Source organism: Mustela putorius, unplaced genomic scaffold (genome assembly GCF_011764305.1).
Source record: "Mustela putorius furo isolate JIRA1106 unplaced genomic scaffold, ASM1176430v1.1 tig00003845_pilon_pilon_pilon, whole genome shotgun sequence".
NCBI classification, from domain to species: Eukaryota; Metazoa; Chordata; class Mammalia; order Carnivora; family Mustelidae; genus Mustela; species Mustela putorius.
In genome coordinates, this window is record NW_025421998.1 from 73,887,880 (window position 1) to 73,900,845 (window position 12,966).

At 32.2% G+C, this 12,966-nt stretch overlaps 1 protein-coding gene across 1 annotated transcript in view; it reads left to right on the forward strand.

The window, feature by feature from the left end:
* The window catches only part of CAPZA2 (capping actin protein of muscle Z-line subunit alpha 2), a 62,383-nt gene that overhangs the window by 39,234 nt on the left and 10,183 nt on the right, over positions 1-12,966 (forward strand). Inside the window, exons 4-6 of the mRNA XM_004741917.3 lie at positions 4,691-4,754; positions 9,027-9,233; positions 10,765-10,844. Of these exons, the coding sequence (XP_004741974.1) occupies positions 4,691-4,754; positions 9,027-9,233; positions 10,765-10,844 (351 nt within the window). The remainder of the gene's footprint in view (positions 1-4,690; positions 4,755-9,026; positions 9,234-10,764; positions 10,845-12,966) is intronic.

Sequence of the window (12,966 nt, forward strand, 5' to 3'; positions counted from 1 at the left end):
ATTTAAACCCTGTTATTTTTTATTAGCAACTGTTACTTATTTGTTACTGATTCCTGTATAATTAACAAATAGTGTTCTATTAGTTTCAGGCATACAATACAGTGATTCAGCAGTTCTGTACTTTAGTACTCATCACAATAAATGTATTCTTAATCCTCTTCACCTGTTTCACCCTATATACTACTTTCATTGTGAGAAAATGTACATAATATAAAATTTACCGTTTTAATTATTTTTAAGCATATAAGTCTTTGGCATTAAGTGCATTCACATTGTGTTGACTATCACCACCATCCATCTCTGGAACTTTTTTTATTTTCCCCAAACTAAAACTCCGTACCCATTAAACAAGAATTTCTCATTCTCCACTTTCTTCTGCTTCTGTTGACTAGCATTCTGTTTTCTGTTTCTATGAATTTGACTTCATTAAGTGTCTCATAAACGTGGAATCGTACATTAGTTTGTCATTTTGTGACTGGTTTATTCTCCTAAGCATAATGTCTTTAGGGTTCATCCATGTTGTAGCATATGTCAGAATTTCTCTTCTAATACTGAATTACTTATATACCACATTTTGTTTGTTTATCTATCGATGGACATCTGTGTTGCTTCCATTCCTATTAATTATTTTATTAAAGTACTTTATAGAAATCAGTTTGCTCTGTATCTTTGACTTTAGTGATTAACTTCTGAGTGAATGGTTACTTCTTAGTTCTTTAAACCTTATTTAAATCATTTGTATATTCAAGTAAAATTAATTTTCTTTATAATAGCATATGGCATGTTTATAACTTCTAACAACAGTACTTAAAAAGTACTTTTCCTCAGTTCTCTGTGGTAAATAAATGTGTGGGTTGTTTCATACAGGTGCATGAATTAGTGGGGGGTTTTTGTTATCAGCTAAGAAAGTGAGAAACTTGACTTATTGAAAGAACAAGAGTTTTTCCTCAGCAGAATAAAGTTTAATGAAAGTCAAAGAAAATACTCGTAATTACATAAGTGGTATAAAATAGCCGTGCATTTGACTCAAAAGTGATTAAAGTATTGAAATTTTATTTGTCCAAAGAAATACTTAAATCTGATGCTGGTTTTTACATTTAAATTAAATAAATTGGATTTGTTCTAAAAAGAAATTAGAATGTGATCTACATTTCTCTTTTATTATGAAACATTTTGGGAACAGTTGTCCACATTTCAAGAGATATGTACATTGAAATGCAGATACATTTCTAAGGAAATGATCTGAAGAAATCAGTAACTAATGATAAAACAAGAAGTTTATTGTATGATAGCAAGGAAAAAAACATGTAAACCTTAAGTGGAAAGTTCAGATTGTCTTGCATGTAGTTATACTATCAGTAAGTGATTGCTAACTAGATGAACCCTTAGAGAAAATATTGATTCTTTTTGTTGACTTCAGTAGTGTTCTTCATTCCAGATTTCTTTGAATTCATTTTGTAAAACATCTAAGATTATCTGTGAAGTGAGAAATATGCCCTACATTGTTGATTGACTTTAGAACTATATAACTGTGGTTCACGGTGTCCTTTTCTATGAAATAATTTTCAAGCAAAAATAGTATTATACTCATTGTTCAGTAGACTTGGTTCTGAATTAACTTTTAAAATATCTCCAAACCTGGTTTCACCCTCTAAAAAAGATACATGGCCTATCATTGAGGCTGTCCAAAACCATGTAACACAAGCTTGCAAAATATTGTAAAAAACATTTAGAATGTGTTCTAGTCACAGTTTCACCAGAGTAAGTGCATAGCTGTACTCAAATTTCTTCTTCAATTGTGATCGTTGATATTGAATCTCATTTGTACAAGTACTTCTCTTTCTTACATGTATGTACTACTTTCTTCCTTCCTTTCCCCTTTTCCTTGTTGCTTTAACTCTTTTAATTTCACTTTTCTCCTCTTCCTATCTTTCTGTAAGGGGAAAAAAACATGGCTATATTCTTAAGATTGGTTTTAATGGGATATTTTTCCTAAGGGCACAAATTTAGTGTGTTTTGAAGTAGACATACTCTGAAGAGTCAGGACTGTCAAGTCTAACTTTTAAATACTCAGAAAGAGCCTTTTATTCAACTGACATATGACTGCCAGACTTCACTATGATGATGAGGTAAATAAGCCTCTTAGGGATTTTCTAATGGGGAATCACACATGTTCAGTATCAGGCCAAATGAAATAAAATATTATCATAAGAGAAGCATATCAAAGGCCTTTGGAACCCAAAGGGAGAAATTTTTAATCTCTATTTAGAAGTGGTTTTTGAGCTGAATTTAAAGGATGAACAGGGTTTAAATAGTAAATAGGGAAATAATGTGGCTAAACTGAAGGAGACACCTGGTGAAAAGTATAGTATGTGATTGATGGATGACTAATAGTAATAGGTATAAAAATCTAAATACAGGAACAGGTATTTAGAAATGGATGAGTGGGATATAGAACTCTACAAGGGCAGAGAAGTCACTGTGTTCACCGTGTTGGGTGAAGGGGTAGTTGAGTTGATGATGAGTAGGTAGATGGAGTAAGTTTCTGAACTGGGTGGAAGTCAGTTTTGGAAGTCAGCTAGTCCAAACCCCTCTTTTTGTAGATAAGATAAATGGGCCCCATGCTAGCTAATAATGGGGTTTGGACAGAACCTAGGTATTCTATATTCTGACTCCTAGGTTAGTGAGTATCTTTACTCCTATACCATGTAACTAATAACTTGTTTAACTTGCTTTGAGCACTTAAGATAAAATTTTACCTATTTTCATACTCAGTTGTTTCTTTTTCAGATTTCCTATTCTTCCCTCACTCCCAAGTAGATGATGGAGTTTGATACTCTGGGCAGTAAAAGGCCTAGGACCAAGTTACTATCTACATTTACTATTTATATATGTCTTTCACTGGAAAATGAATCCTACTTTTTTTTTTTTTTAAAGATTTTATTCATTTAAGAGAACAAGAGAGAGTACAAATGGTGGGGAGGGGTAGAGGGAGAAACAGACCCACCACTGAGTTGGGAGCCTGATGTGGGGCTCCATCCCAGAACCCTGAGATATGACCTGAGCTGAAGATAGACACTTAACTGACTGAGCCACCTGGCCACCCTGAATCCTACTTTCTAAATGATCTAGTGTACTTTTTTTTTCTTTAAATTTTCAAAGTAGTTTTGAGATAAATTCATTTAAGGGTTAGTAACTGCCTGGCTATGTTGAGGCTATTCCTAGGAAAGTTATAGTTTTAATGAATTAAGGAAATCAGAAGTGAGTAGATACTACCCTCTCCCCCATCATGCATTTCTATGTTTATTCTCATTTTTTTTTAACATGCAGGGTCAGGAGTTTGACAGGTAGTAATTTGATTCTGTTTTGCTATTTTTAAGTGTATTAGTCTAGCAATTTATCCGTGATGGCTTTGTTTAACCAAATATTTCTTTCTAGAGGAGAATCAAGTAGCTAATAATCTGAAAATTCAGTGGATGTCTTGCCATCTAGAAAACTTTCCAAGTAGGTTAGGTTGACAGATATATTTCTAAATTTTAAAATACTCAATATCTCTTCTGTTAAGTGTAGAAAAAAATCCTCAGGTTATAGATTTAGTAAAATATAATATGGTCCTTACATATTTTTCAGATAATTTTTTGTACTTTGAGAGTCTTTCCTATAAATGTATTATATAACTATGTAGTATTACTTACTCATAGGAAAATAGAGAGAGGCTTTATTCTTGAATCCATCTTGTCACCATTTCTTAGTTCAGACTCTTCAGCAGTTCTAATATGGACATTTGCCTAATAACAACCTAACTGCTTTTTTGTCATACACACTGCTGCCAAATTAATCCTCTTTATAGTTAGGTTCTTCTTTCTCAGAAAGCATCAGTGACTCTGCTTTGCCTCCTAAATGAAGTAATTACTCTGTCAATCAGGGCCTTTCACTTTTATTCAGTAAATATAATTAAACACATGCTATGTGACAGGCATTGAGCTTGATGCTTTCCATGATATGGACCTAACCTATCTTCTCATGTGTTTCATTTATCCTGGTCCCTGTAACTGAAACTGTAACTTTTCTTCCCATCTCTCCAGTTTCTGCAAGAGAGTCTACTCATTATTTCAAGGCCACTTTTCATTGTCAAATTTCTAAAGAAATCACCCTTAAAGCACTTCTTATCCTTGCTTCAACGAATATAATCTTTTAAAATGTGTATTCTCCTTGATGCTTTCTTTATTGGTCATTGTCTTATAGTACTTTCTACTTTGTGTTATGGTTATATTTATCTGTTATCTTTCCTACCCAACTGTAAGTCCTCTGATCATAGGATCTGTCTTATTACTCTCTGCATCCCTCATAGAACCTACTCTGTTTCCTGGTATATTGTGTACTCAGTATATACTCAAGTAATTAGATATGTATCTTACAGATGGCTAACTTTTACTTTCAAGATATTGAGTGAAACAAATTTTATTTACTGTTTTAATTTTCTTTTGCTAAACATTGAAGGCTGCAGTTTTTAAAATAGCCATATCTATATATAGTATTTATAGTTAATATAAGATCAGTAATAGAGAATTATAATTTTATTAAACTTGCCATATGTAGTACAGGAGATTTATTGACAAGTGAATTATTCCTGCTGTTTTAAGAGGCTTGAGTTTTGTAATCTTAAACAATTGGCCTTTTTCTTTTTTAGTGCATTTGCACAGTATAACTTGGACCAGTTTACTCCAGTAAAAATTGAAGGTTATGAAGATCAGGTATGTTTCATATGAACACAGGATCTGACCTGTCCTTGTTTCATTTATAATGGTTAATGTATTCTGCAAGAACTGTGAAGTGGTATGTTTAAGATACAGTGTTCATTTTAATCATAGCCTCTTATAGGCAAAGTAATTGAAAATTTGGTTTTTTTTGTTGAGACAATAATACTACTAGCAGAAAGTCCCTTTTAGAAGTATTCAAATGTAATTCTTTTAAGATTTTAGAAAATAATTGCTTTAAATCTACTTTCTTGTTTTTTATAGGAAAAAAAATCAATCCTATATTAATCCAAAATCTAGAATATATATTAGTAAGATTTATATCATATTTTGGTTGCTCTGGAATTCTACAGTTCTTCATGTGAGTAACTTAGCATTTAGTAATTATTAAATCTTTTCTTTCCGAAGTGAAAGTTAGAATTGCTAAGCTAAGAAAAGCCACCAAAAGTCACTAGTTTGGGTGTTTTTTGGTTTTTTTGTTTTGTTTTGTTTTTTGTTTAGAGTTATTAATAATCAGTGATTATATTAATTCATATTGTGCTTGCGTGAAGCACAACTTATATAAAACAATATGAAGAAGGACCTGGTAGGTGGAACATGAGAGAGTTGTAACAATTAGTTCTTAGTGGCTAGTCATGTCAAAGCTTGCATTTGGCATTATTCATTATGTAATACGTAGTCTTGTATGTATGAGCCTAGACAGAAGTTAACTTATAACTGAAGAGAAAACAAGCTTATATATATATAGACATGCATGTGTATATGTATACACACACATATATATATGAAGCTATATAGTGTTTCGTTTTATGAATCTCCTATATTTATTTTCTTTCTCTTGGGAGATTTTAGGTTTTTTAGTCTTTCTTTTTCTTTAACTGTAAACAAAGCTGTATTGTAAATCTTTATACCTCTGGGCACATTGACCATTATTTTCTTAAAATACTTCCCTAAAAGAATATTTGTTGGAGAGCTCCCCACTCATTTATGAACCTAGCATAATATTAATACTTAAACCTAATAAAGAGAAAACAAAAATATCAAACTCTAATCTCACATATGACCATAGATTTAAAAACTTTAAATAGATATTAAAAAAAATAGAATCCTGGAATATATCAAAAGAATGACAAATTAAGACTAAATAGAATTTATTACAAGAATGCATGAGTGGTTCCATGTAAGGCAATATCTTGGTCTTATCTATTAACCACCAAATCAAAGAGAAAAACTTAATGATGCATCAATAGACAGTGAAAAGGAATTTGAAAAATCCAGCAGCTGGTCCTTATTACAAAAAACCTGAGTAATCTAAGGATAGAGGAAGACCTCTTAAATATAGTAGATTGTTTAACAAAAATCACAGTAAATATCATAGACTACAAACACTGAAATAATTATAGTTAAAATAGAAAATTTGCCAGGTTTGTTTGCTTATTAGTATCCCACCTAATGGAAGTATAGCAAATAAGAGAACGAGAGCTTTAGAAAAGAAAAGAAAACTCTTAGGTTGTATGATTTATATAATCACCTCCAAAAGAAACTACTAGATTTAAAACAATTTTGTGGGATGGCTGAATTTAAGGTAAGTATACAAAACTCATTAACTATACTCTGTTGTGCAAAATAAGTACTTTACTCTAGAAGTGGTTGGAGGGGGAGGAGTTCCACTTTAATTGGTTGAACTATGCATTAACCTAGGAATAATCTTACAAGAAAGGCAAAGGAATGTGAAGACAGTGGTGGTTGTCTTCTTAAAACACAAAACAGGATGTGAACAATGGAAAGGCAATACCATATTCCATTTTGAAAATAGAAAGTTAAATTACTTAAAAATTAAAATACAAATTTATTGCAATTCATTTAGAATCCTAATAGCTTTCTTTTTTTTTAATATTATTTATTTATTTTTTATTTATTGGACAGACAGAGATCACAAGTAGTCAGAGAGGCAGGCAGAGAGAGAGTGGGAAGCAGCTCCCTGCTGAGCAGAGAGCCGGATGTGGGGCTCTATCCAAGGACTCTGGGATCATGACCTGAGCTAAAGGCAGAGGCTTTAACTCACTGAGCCACCCTAATAGCTTTCTTAATTGGTCAAAACATTCATTAAGTTGATGCAAAAAAAAAAATACATGTTTGAAAAAAAAATGTAAGAGCAGTAAGAATGGGTAAGAGAATTCCTTTACTAAATAGCAGAAGATGCTTTACAAGCAATGTAAAGTCAAATCAGTATGATTTTGTATATAGTAGACAAATAAATCAGTACAGCAGCATATAGAACCAGAATTTAATCCCAAAATATATGAAAATTTTTGTGCATGACAAGATTATAATTTTAGATAGGCATATAATAAAAGATTGGCACAACTGGTTTCTGTTAAGAGGAAGGTTAATTTGAACCTCTGTCTCATACAACATATAGAAATAAATTCTAGGTGGATTAAAAATTTGTAAAATGAGAAAAGAATTTGTAAAATGACTGAAATTTTGAAAAAGTCTATATGTACAATACTAGGGCAGGGAAACTATCTTAAATTAGTCTGGAAACCCAGAAACTATAGAAAAAAGATAAACATTTTGCTACATAATAATTATTTTAACCATAAAATGAAACAGATACCTTAAATAAGGGACTCTCATAAATTAATGAGAAAACAACCAAAAAAAACCACAGATTAAAAATATTAAAGAATATTCACTCACAGAAAAACAAGTGGCCCACACATAAAAAGATACTTATATCTGTCAGTAGTCAGAGAAATAAAATGAAAGTAATGAGATATTTTATACCCATCAGACCGAAAAAAGAATCATATCCCTATTGATGGTGGTAATGTGAGGGGAATATATCTTACATATGTTTCATAAAAATGTGGAAAGTCACAGCCATTTTTTGGGAAATGTATTAAAAATTAAAAACAGACCCTTTACTTTACCTACTGTCCCCACTGCTGGGAATATATTTAAGAGAGATGGAAGCACCTGATGGAAATAAAATCATTAGCATGTTAAAATATATGTATAGAATTTTAACATATTTTTATTTTAACGTTTATTTATTTAATTTATTTATTTGACAGAGATCACAAGTAGGCAGAGAGGCAGGCAGAGAGAGAGGGGGAAGCAGGCCCCCCACCGAGCAGGGAGCCCGACGTGGGGCTTCATCCCAGGACCCCAGGATCACGACCTGAGCTTAAGGCAGAGGCTTCAGCCCACTGAGCCACCCAGGCGCCCCCAGAATTTTAACATTTTAATGTACCATTCCTCCCCCCAAAAGAAAACAGCCTGGAAATAAAAGAAATGGTCCATCAGTAACAGAATGGCAGAATAAATTAAGTTATACCCACATTATGGGACATTATGCAGCCATTAAAAAGAATGGTGAGATGTTTACCAGTTGACTTTGAAGGATTTCTATAAGGTGCTGGTGTTGAAAAAAGCCAAATGCCGAAAAATAAGTGTACGTGTGCATTTTCATTCCATTCTGGTAAAACAGTGACCAAAAAAACCCTGTATGTGTGTATATGTTCACATAGATGTGTTTTTATTTATCTATGTGGGATTGTATGGCTGAAAAAAGATTTAGAAGGATACATCCTATGTGTACATGATTTTTATTAGAGGGGGAAGTTCTGACATAGTTAAGGAGTCAAAGATTGGGAGAGTTGCAAAGGAAGAACAAGAGGGGAAATTTTAAAGCACAGAACATCACATTTATTCATGTACAACTTAATGTACATAAAAGAATAAATTACATGTTTAAAAATTTGAAAGTCAGTTGAAAACAGCTGTCAATGAATAGGTTATAAAAACAAGCAGACACTTCACAGTAGATGAGATTGTGGGCCCAGGAACAATATAGGACACACAGAGGAGTGTTCTCTCTGGGTTAAAGTTGTTCTTGTAACCATTCTCATTGAAGGTTATCACCAGTCCTTAGTTTAAAGAACTGGAAACTGGTAATAGAAATAGTAAACAGTTTATAGTTGTAAAACAGAACAAAACTCCAGCAGTATATTAAAAGATGCATTCTTTTCACTCATTAGCCAGAAGTTATATTGGGAGAAAATTAAATCCATTGATCTTAGCTGAACAAGACTAGCTTCATTTCAATTATTATAGTTGTGCCATATAGTTAAACCAATTGCTTGGAATAGAATTTTTTACAGTGTTCAAGACAAAACATAAGTGAATTTATATTAATATATGTCAGTACTTAAATGCTATTTTAAATATTTTATTTCCCCAAAATTCACTGCATCATTGAAGGTATTGATAACAGAACATGGTGACTTGGGAAATGGAAAGTTTTTGGATCCCAAAAACAGAATCTGTTTCAAATTTGATCACTTAAGAAAGGAAGCAACTGATCCAAGACCATATGAAGCAGAAAATGCAGTTGAGTCATGGAGAACTTCAGTAGAAACTGCTCTGCGAGCTTATGTAAAAGAACATTATCCAAATGGGGTTTGCACTGTAAGTCATCAATATGCATATTTTTCTTTTGTCTTATGTAAATATGACTTCTTATGATCTCCTGAAATCTCTAACTTACAGAACTGACATAACTTGCCATTGTTTTTTTTCTTGAAGTAAATACTTCTAAGTGTTTTTTTGAGAAACTCTAAATAGTAAATACATTATGATGGCACAGAATGGAAAAATGGTTGTACCTTGAATTAAATCCAAGTAGGAATTGTCATACATTGATTAGAGCATGATGCTGTAAGATTCTTTAATCTCACGTTAATAACTCATCTCAGTAAGTTTAGATCAAACTTCCTTTCAAGATCTTAGAACAAATTAAATTATTTGGAAGTGGAATCATGTCCTTGCCTGCTTTATCATCAAGTCTCTTTTTTAATGTGATTCTTGCATAGATTTAACCTGTTTTTATATTTTCTTTATGAAATATAGAAATTGGAAGTGCTTTTTTTTTTGGTAAGATTGTTTGTACCTAGATAGGGTACAGCCATCCCCCTAGCCACCTCCCAGTTTGTTTGTGTTTCTGTGATCTTCTCTATAGCCAGAGAGATCTTTTTAAATACAGATCAGATCATGAAAATCCCATATTAGAAATCATTCATAGATTTGCCATTATACTTAGGATAGAGTCTAGGCTTCTGAACATGGCTTTCACAGCCTTCTGGACCTGGTCTTTGCCTACCTCTGGAACCTAAGATTACTATATATCCTGATTTATATTTGCTGTCCCAACATAATTACTAATATTACCAGTAGCATCCCACTTCAAAACTCTCAGAGGTTTTCTGGTTAGAACAAAAATTCATATAATCCCTTAACTATCTAGCTCTCAGTAATTATTTGAGGAAAAATTACATCATAACCTAAAATAGTTTACAAATTCATTGAATAATAACCTTGTTGACTAGGATTATTTTGGAAGAATAACTCAAGAATAGGTAGGTACGTTGTATTAGAGAGTCTTTATTTGCTCACGGGGGATTGAAAGGTACAGATTATCCATGACTTTTAAAGCAGTAAACAAGAAGTGAAACAACGTCATACCATCGCAAGCATTCTCTTATGACCTTTTTGGTTATAAGTAAATTAATTTTCTCACCTCTTTCCTGATACTTTGTAAAATGACTGAAGAAATAACAGCCTCTAAGATTGTGAAGGAAACAAAGATGATAATCGAAGTGTAGGTCCAGTTTTTGTTTGTGTGGAAACAGCCAGATTGGTATTTGCATGTTTAAAATGAATTGTCTACACTTCTTGTGATACCTGTATTTGGAATCAAAAGTATAGTATGTCTAGGATGTTTGTGAATATTTTTAAAGTATAGTAATGAGTTTTACTTTATACATTTTGTGCTTTTTTTATGATCCACCAAGAATTTGTGATGATAGGTGTACATGTTTGAGTACTTGTTTTTCTAGCACCAAAGTGCTCTACAATTTTTTTGTGTGTGTGTGCAGATGTTTAAAGCTGAACATTCTGTGGTCCTGAATTCACACTTCTCTTTATTTTCTTTGCCATTAAGGTATATGGTAAAAAAATAGATGGACAGCAAACCATTATTGCATGCATAGAAAGCCATCAGTTCCAAGCAAAAAACTTTTGGTAAGTTAAAATTTTATATTTTGGGGAATTCTGACATTTATATCCTTTGTAGTCCTTGTTTTATTGGTTGGACCTGTACCTTATTTGTGTATGCCTAAGTACAATATAAACATCAATCTTGAGCCTTTTGATATAAGAAAGCTATTTACTCCATAATCAGCATATTATTTAAAGGTAGCAGTAAACCCATTGACAGTGAATAAGAGCATGGGATTGCATCAAGTGTTTTTAGAGACTAGCAAGCAGCATCCTAAGGGAACATTTGTGCCTGCAAGCAGACCAGTTGGCAGGCCCATATGCTCATTCTGAGAATGGATTGTTCCTGACTGAGACTTAATGGGAGAGGAGGACAGAGGTAATTATAAAGGGAAAGAACAGTGATTTTTCTGGTGAACTTTGGGGGTTCTGAAGTAGATGTTTACATGCGAATTTATTTGTGCTTGGCTGGCCAATGTAAGGAATAAATGACTGTTTTATACAGTGAGGCAGATTACAATCATAATTTCATTTTAATTAAATTATAATCTTGTAATCAAATTCATTGATTATTCCTTATAAAAGTCCAGCCCCCTAAAACATGACTTGCCGTGTTAATCTTGGACTTTTGACAAATTGTTGAGCCTTTGTATTTTTAGACAAGATTGTTTCTGAGACATCTTCTTTATAAAATTCTGAGGTTCTACAAGACTTTATAAACTCAAAATTGAAAAAAATCTTTACCTTCATCCTCCTTTTTTGCTAATACATGCTAAGATCATCAGAATAAGTGTAATCATAATATTTGACTTGTTTAGCCAAGTTGGCTGGTTGTGCTCTCAAGGGTAAAGTAAGAGGTAATCAATAACCCCTGTGGACTAATTTGGTTCATGGCCCAAGATTGCTCCACTATTAACCATCTTAGAAATAAATGCAAGGTTACAAGGTTAACCAAGAACATTTGGAGAAATGCAATCCATTATCACTGAAGGAAAGTCAATTCTATATGTTAATGTACACTTTAATGACAAGCTGCAGTTCCCTAAAGATTCTGGTATATAAAGTTAATAAAAGTGTAGTTTCTCCATTCTAAGCATAAAATCTTGTAGCAGTAACCTACCAGTATCCTAAAGAAATAAATCTATTAATTTGTGCAATTTGTGCCAAGATTTGTATCATAAAATCTTGTTGAGGTGAACTATTAAAGGAAAATTCTTGTTGCTAAGTTTTATTTCAATATATATTTAGAGATGTTACAGTGAATTTACTAATCAGTTTTGAAAAACAATTTGAGCTTTAGCATATGTGAAATGAAGATGGTGTTTTTGAGTTCTCTGTTCTTACTAATTTGCTTCCCATTTCTGAATTTTTCTCCTAAACTACCACAGTGAACATTGTATCATGGAAATTAAAAGTGACTTCCACTCTTTAAAGAAGATAAATTCTAAATGACATTCAGGGGGGTAGACATCACGTATCACAATAATCTCAGTAAAATCTGAATATTTTGGTACAAAGAAATATACTTCAGTGCACCTAAAATACAGATAGAATTAAAATCAAAAGATAATAGTCATGGACATTTAATAGATTTCATTAGGACTTTGTCTTCTTGGGCTCTACTCTTTCCCTAATGTCTAGGGAATAATACACATTTGTAATTACAGTGTTAATAGAAGAGAAAGGAAGAATATAAATAAAGCTAGTATATCTCGACTCCATTGATAACATACTCCATTGATAAAAGGCTATGACTCAGCATCATTTACCATTACTGTATAGTAGTAATGCCTATGGAAGGATTTTTTGAAATAGTTCTTAAATTGGTACCATTACTGGATTTAAAATTCCTTTTTTCTTTTTGTAATCAGTGTTTATATATGCATATTGTCATAATAAATCAGAAGTATATATGCTTAGAACTTAATAGTGCTCAATATTAATATCTAAATAAAAGGAATTACTTCTTTCAGAATCACGAAATAAAAATAAATAGACATAGGTTTTTTGTCCAACTGAGCTACTTACGGATAATTTTGGGTGTCCCTCAAAATCAAGGCATGGTATAAAATTCTATTATTTTGTAGATCATAACGCATTGTTCTAATGAGAGTACTTTAGATATGAGTACATTAGATATGTTAAC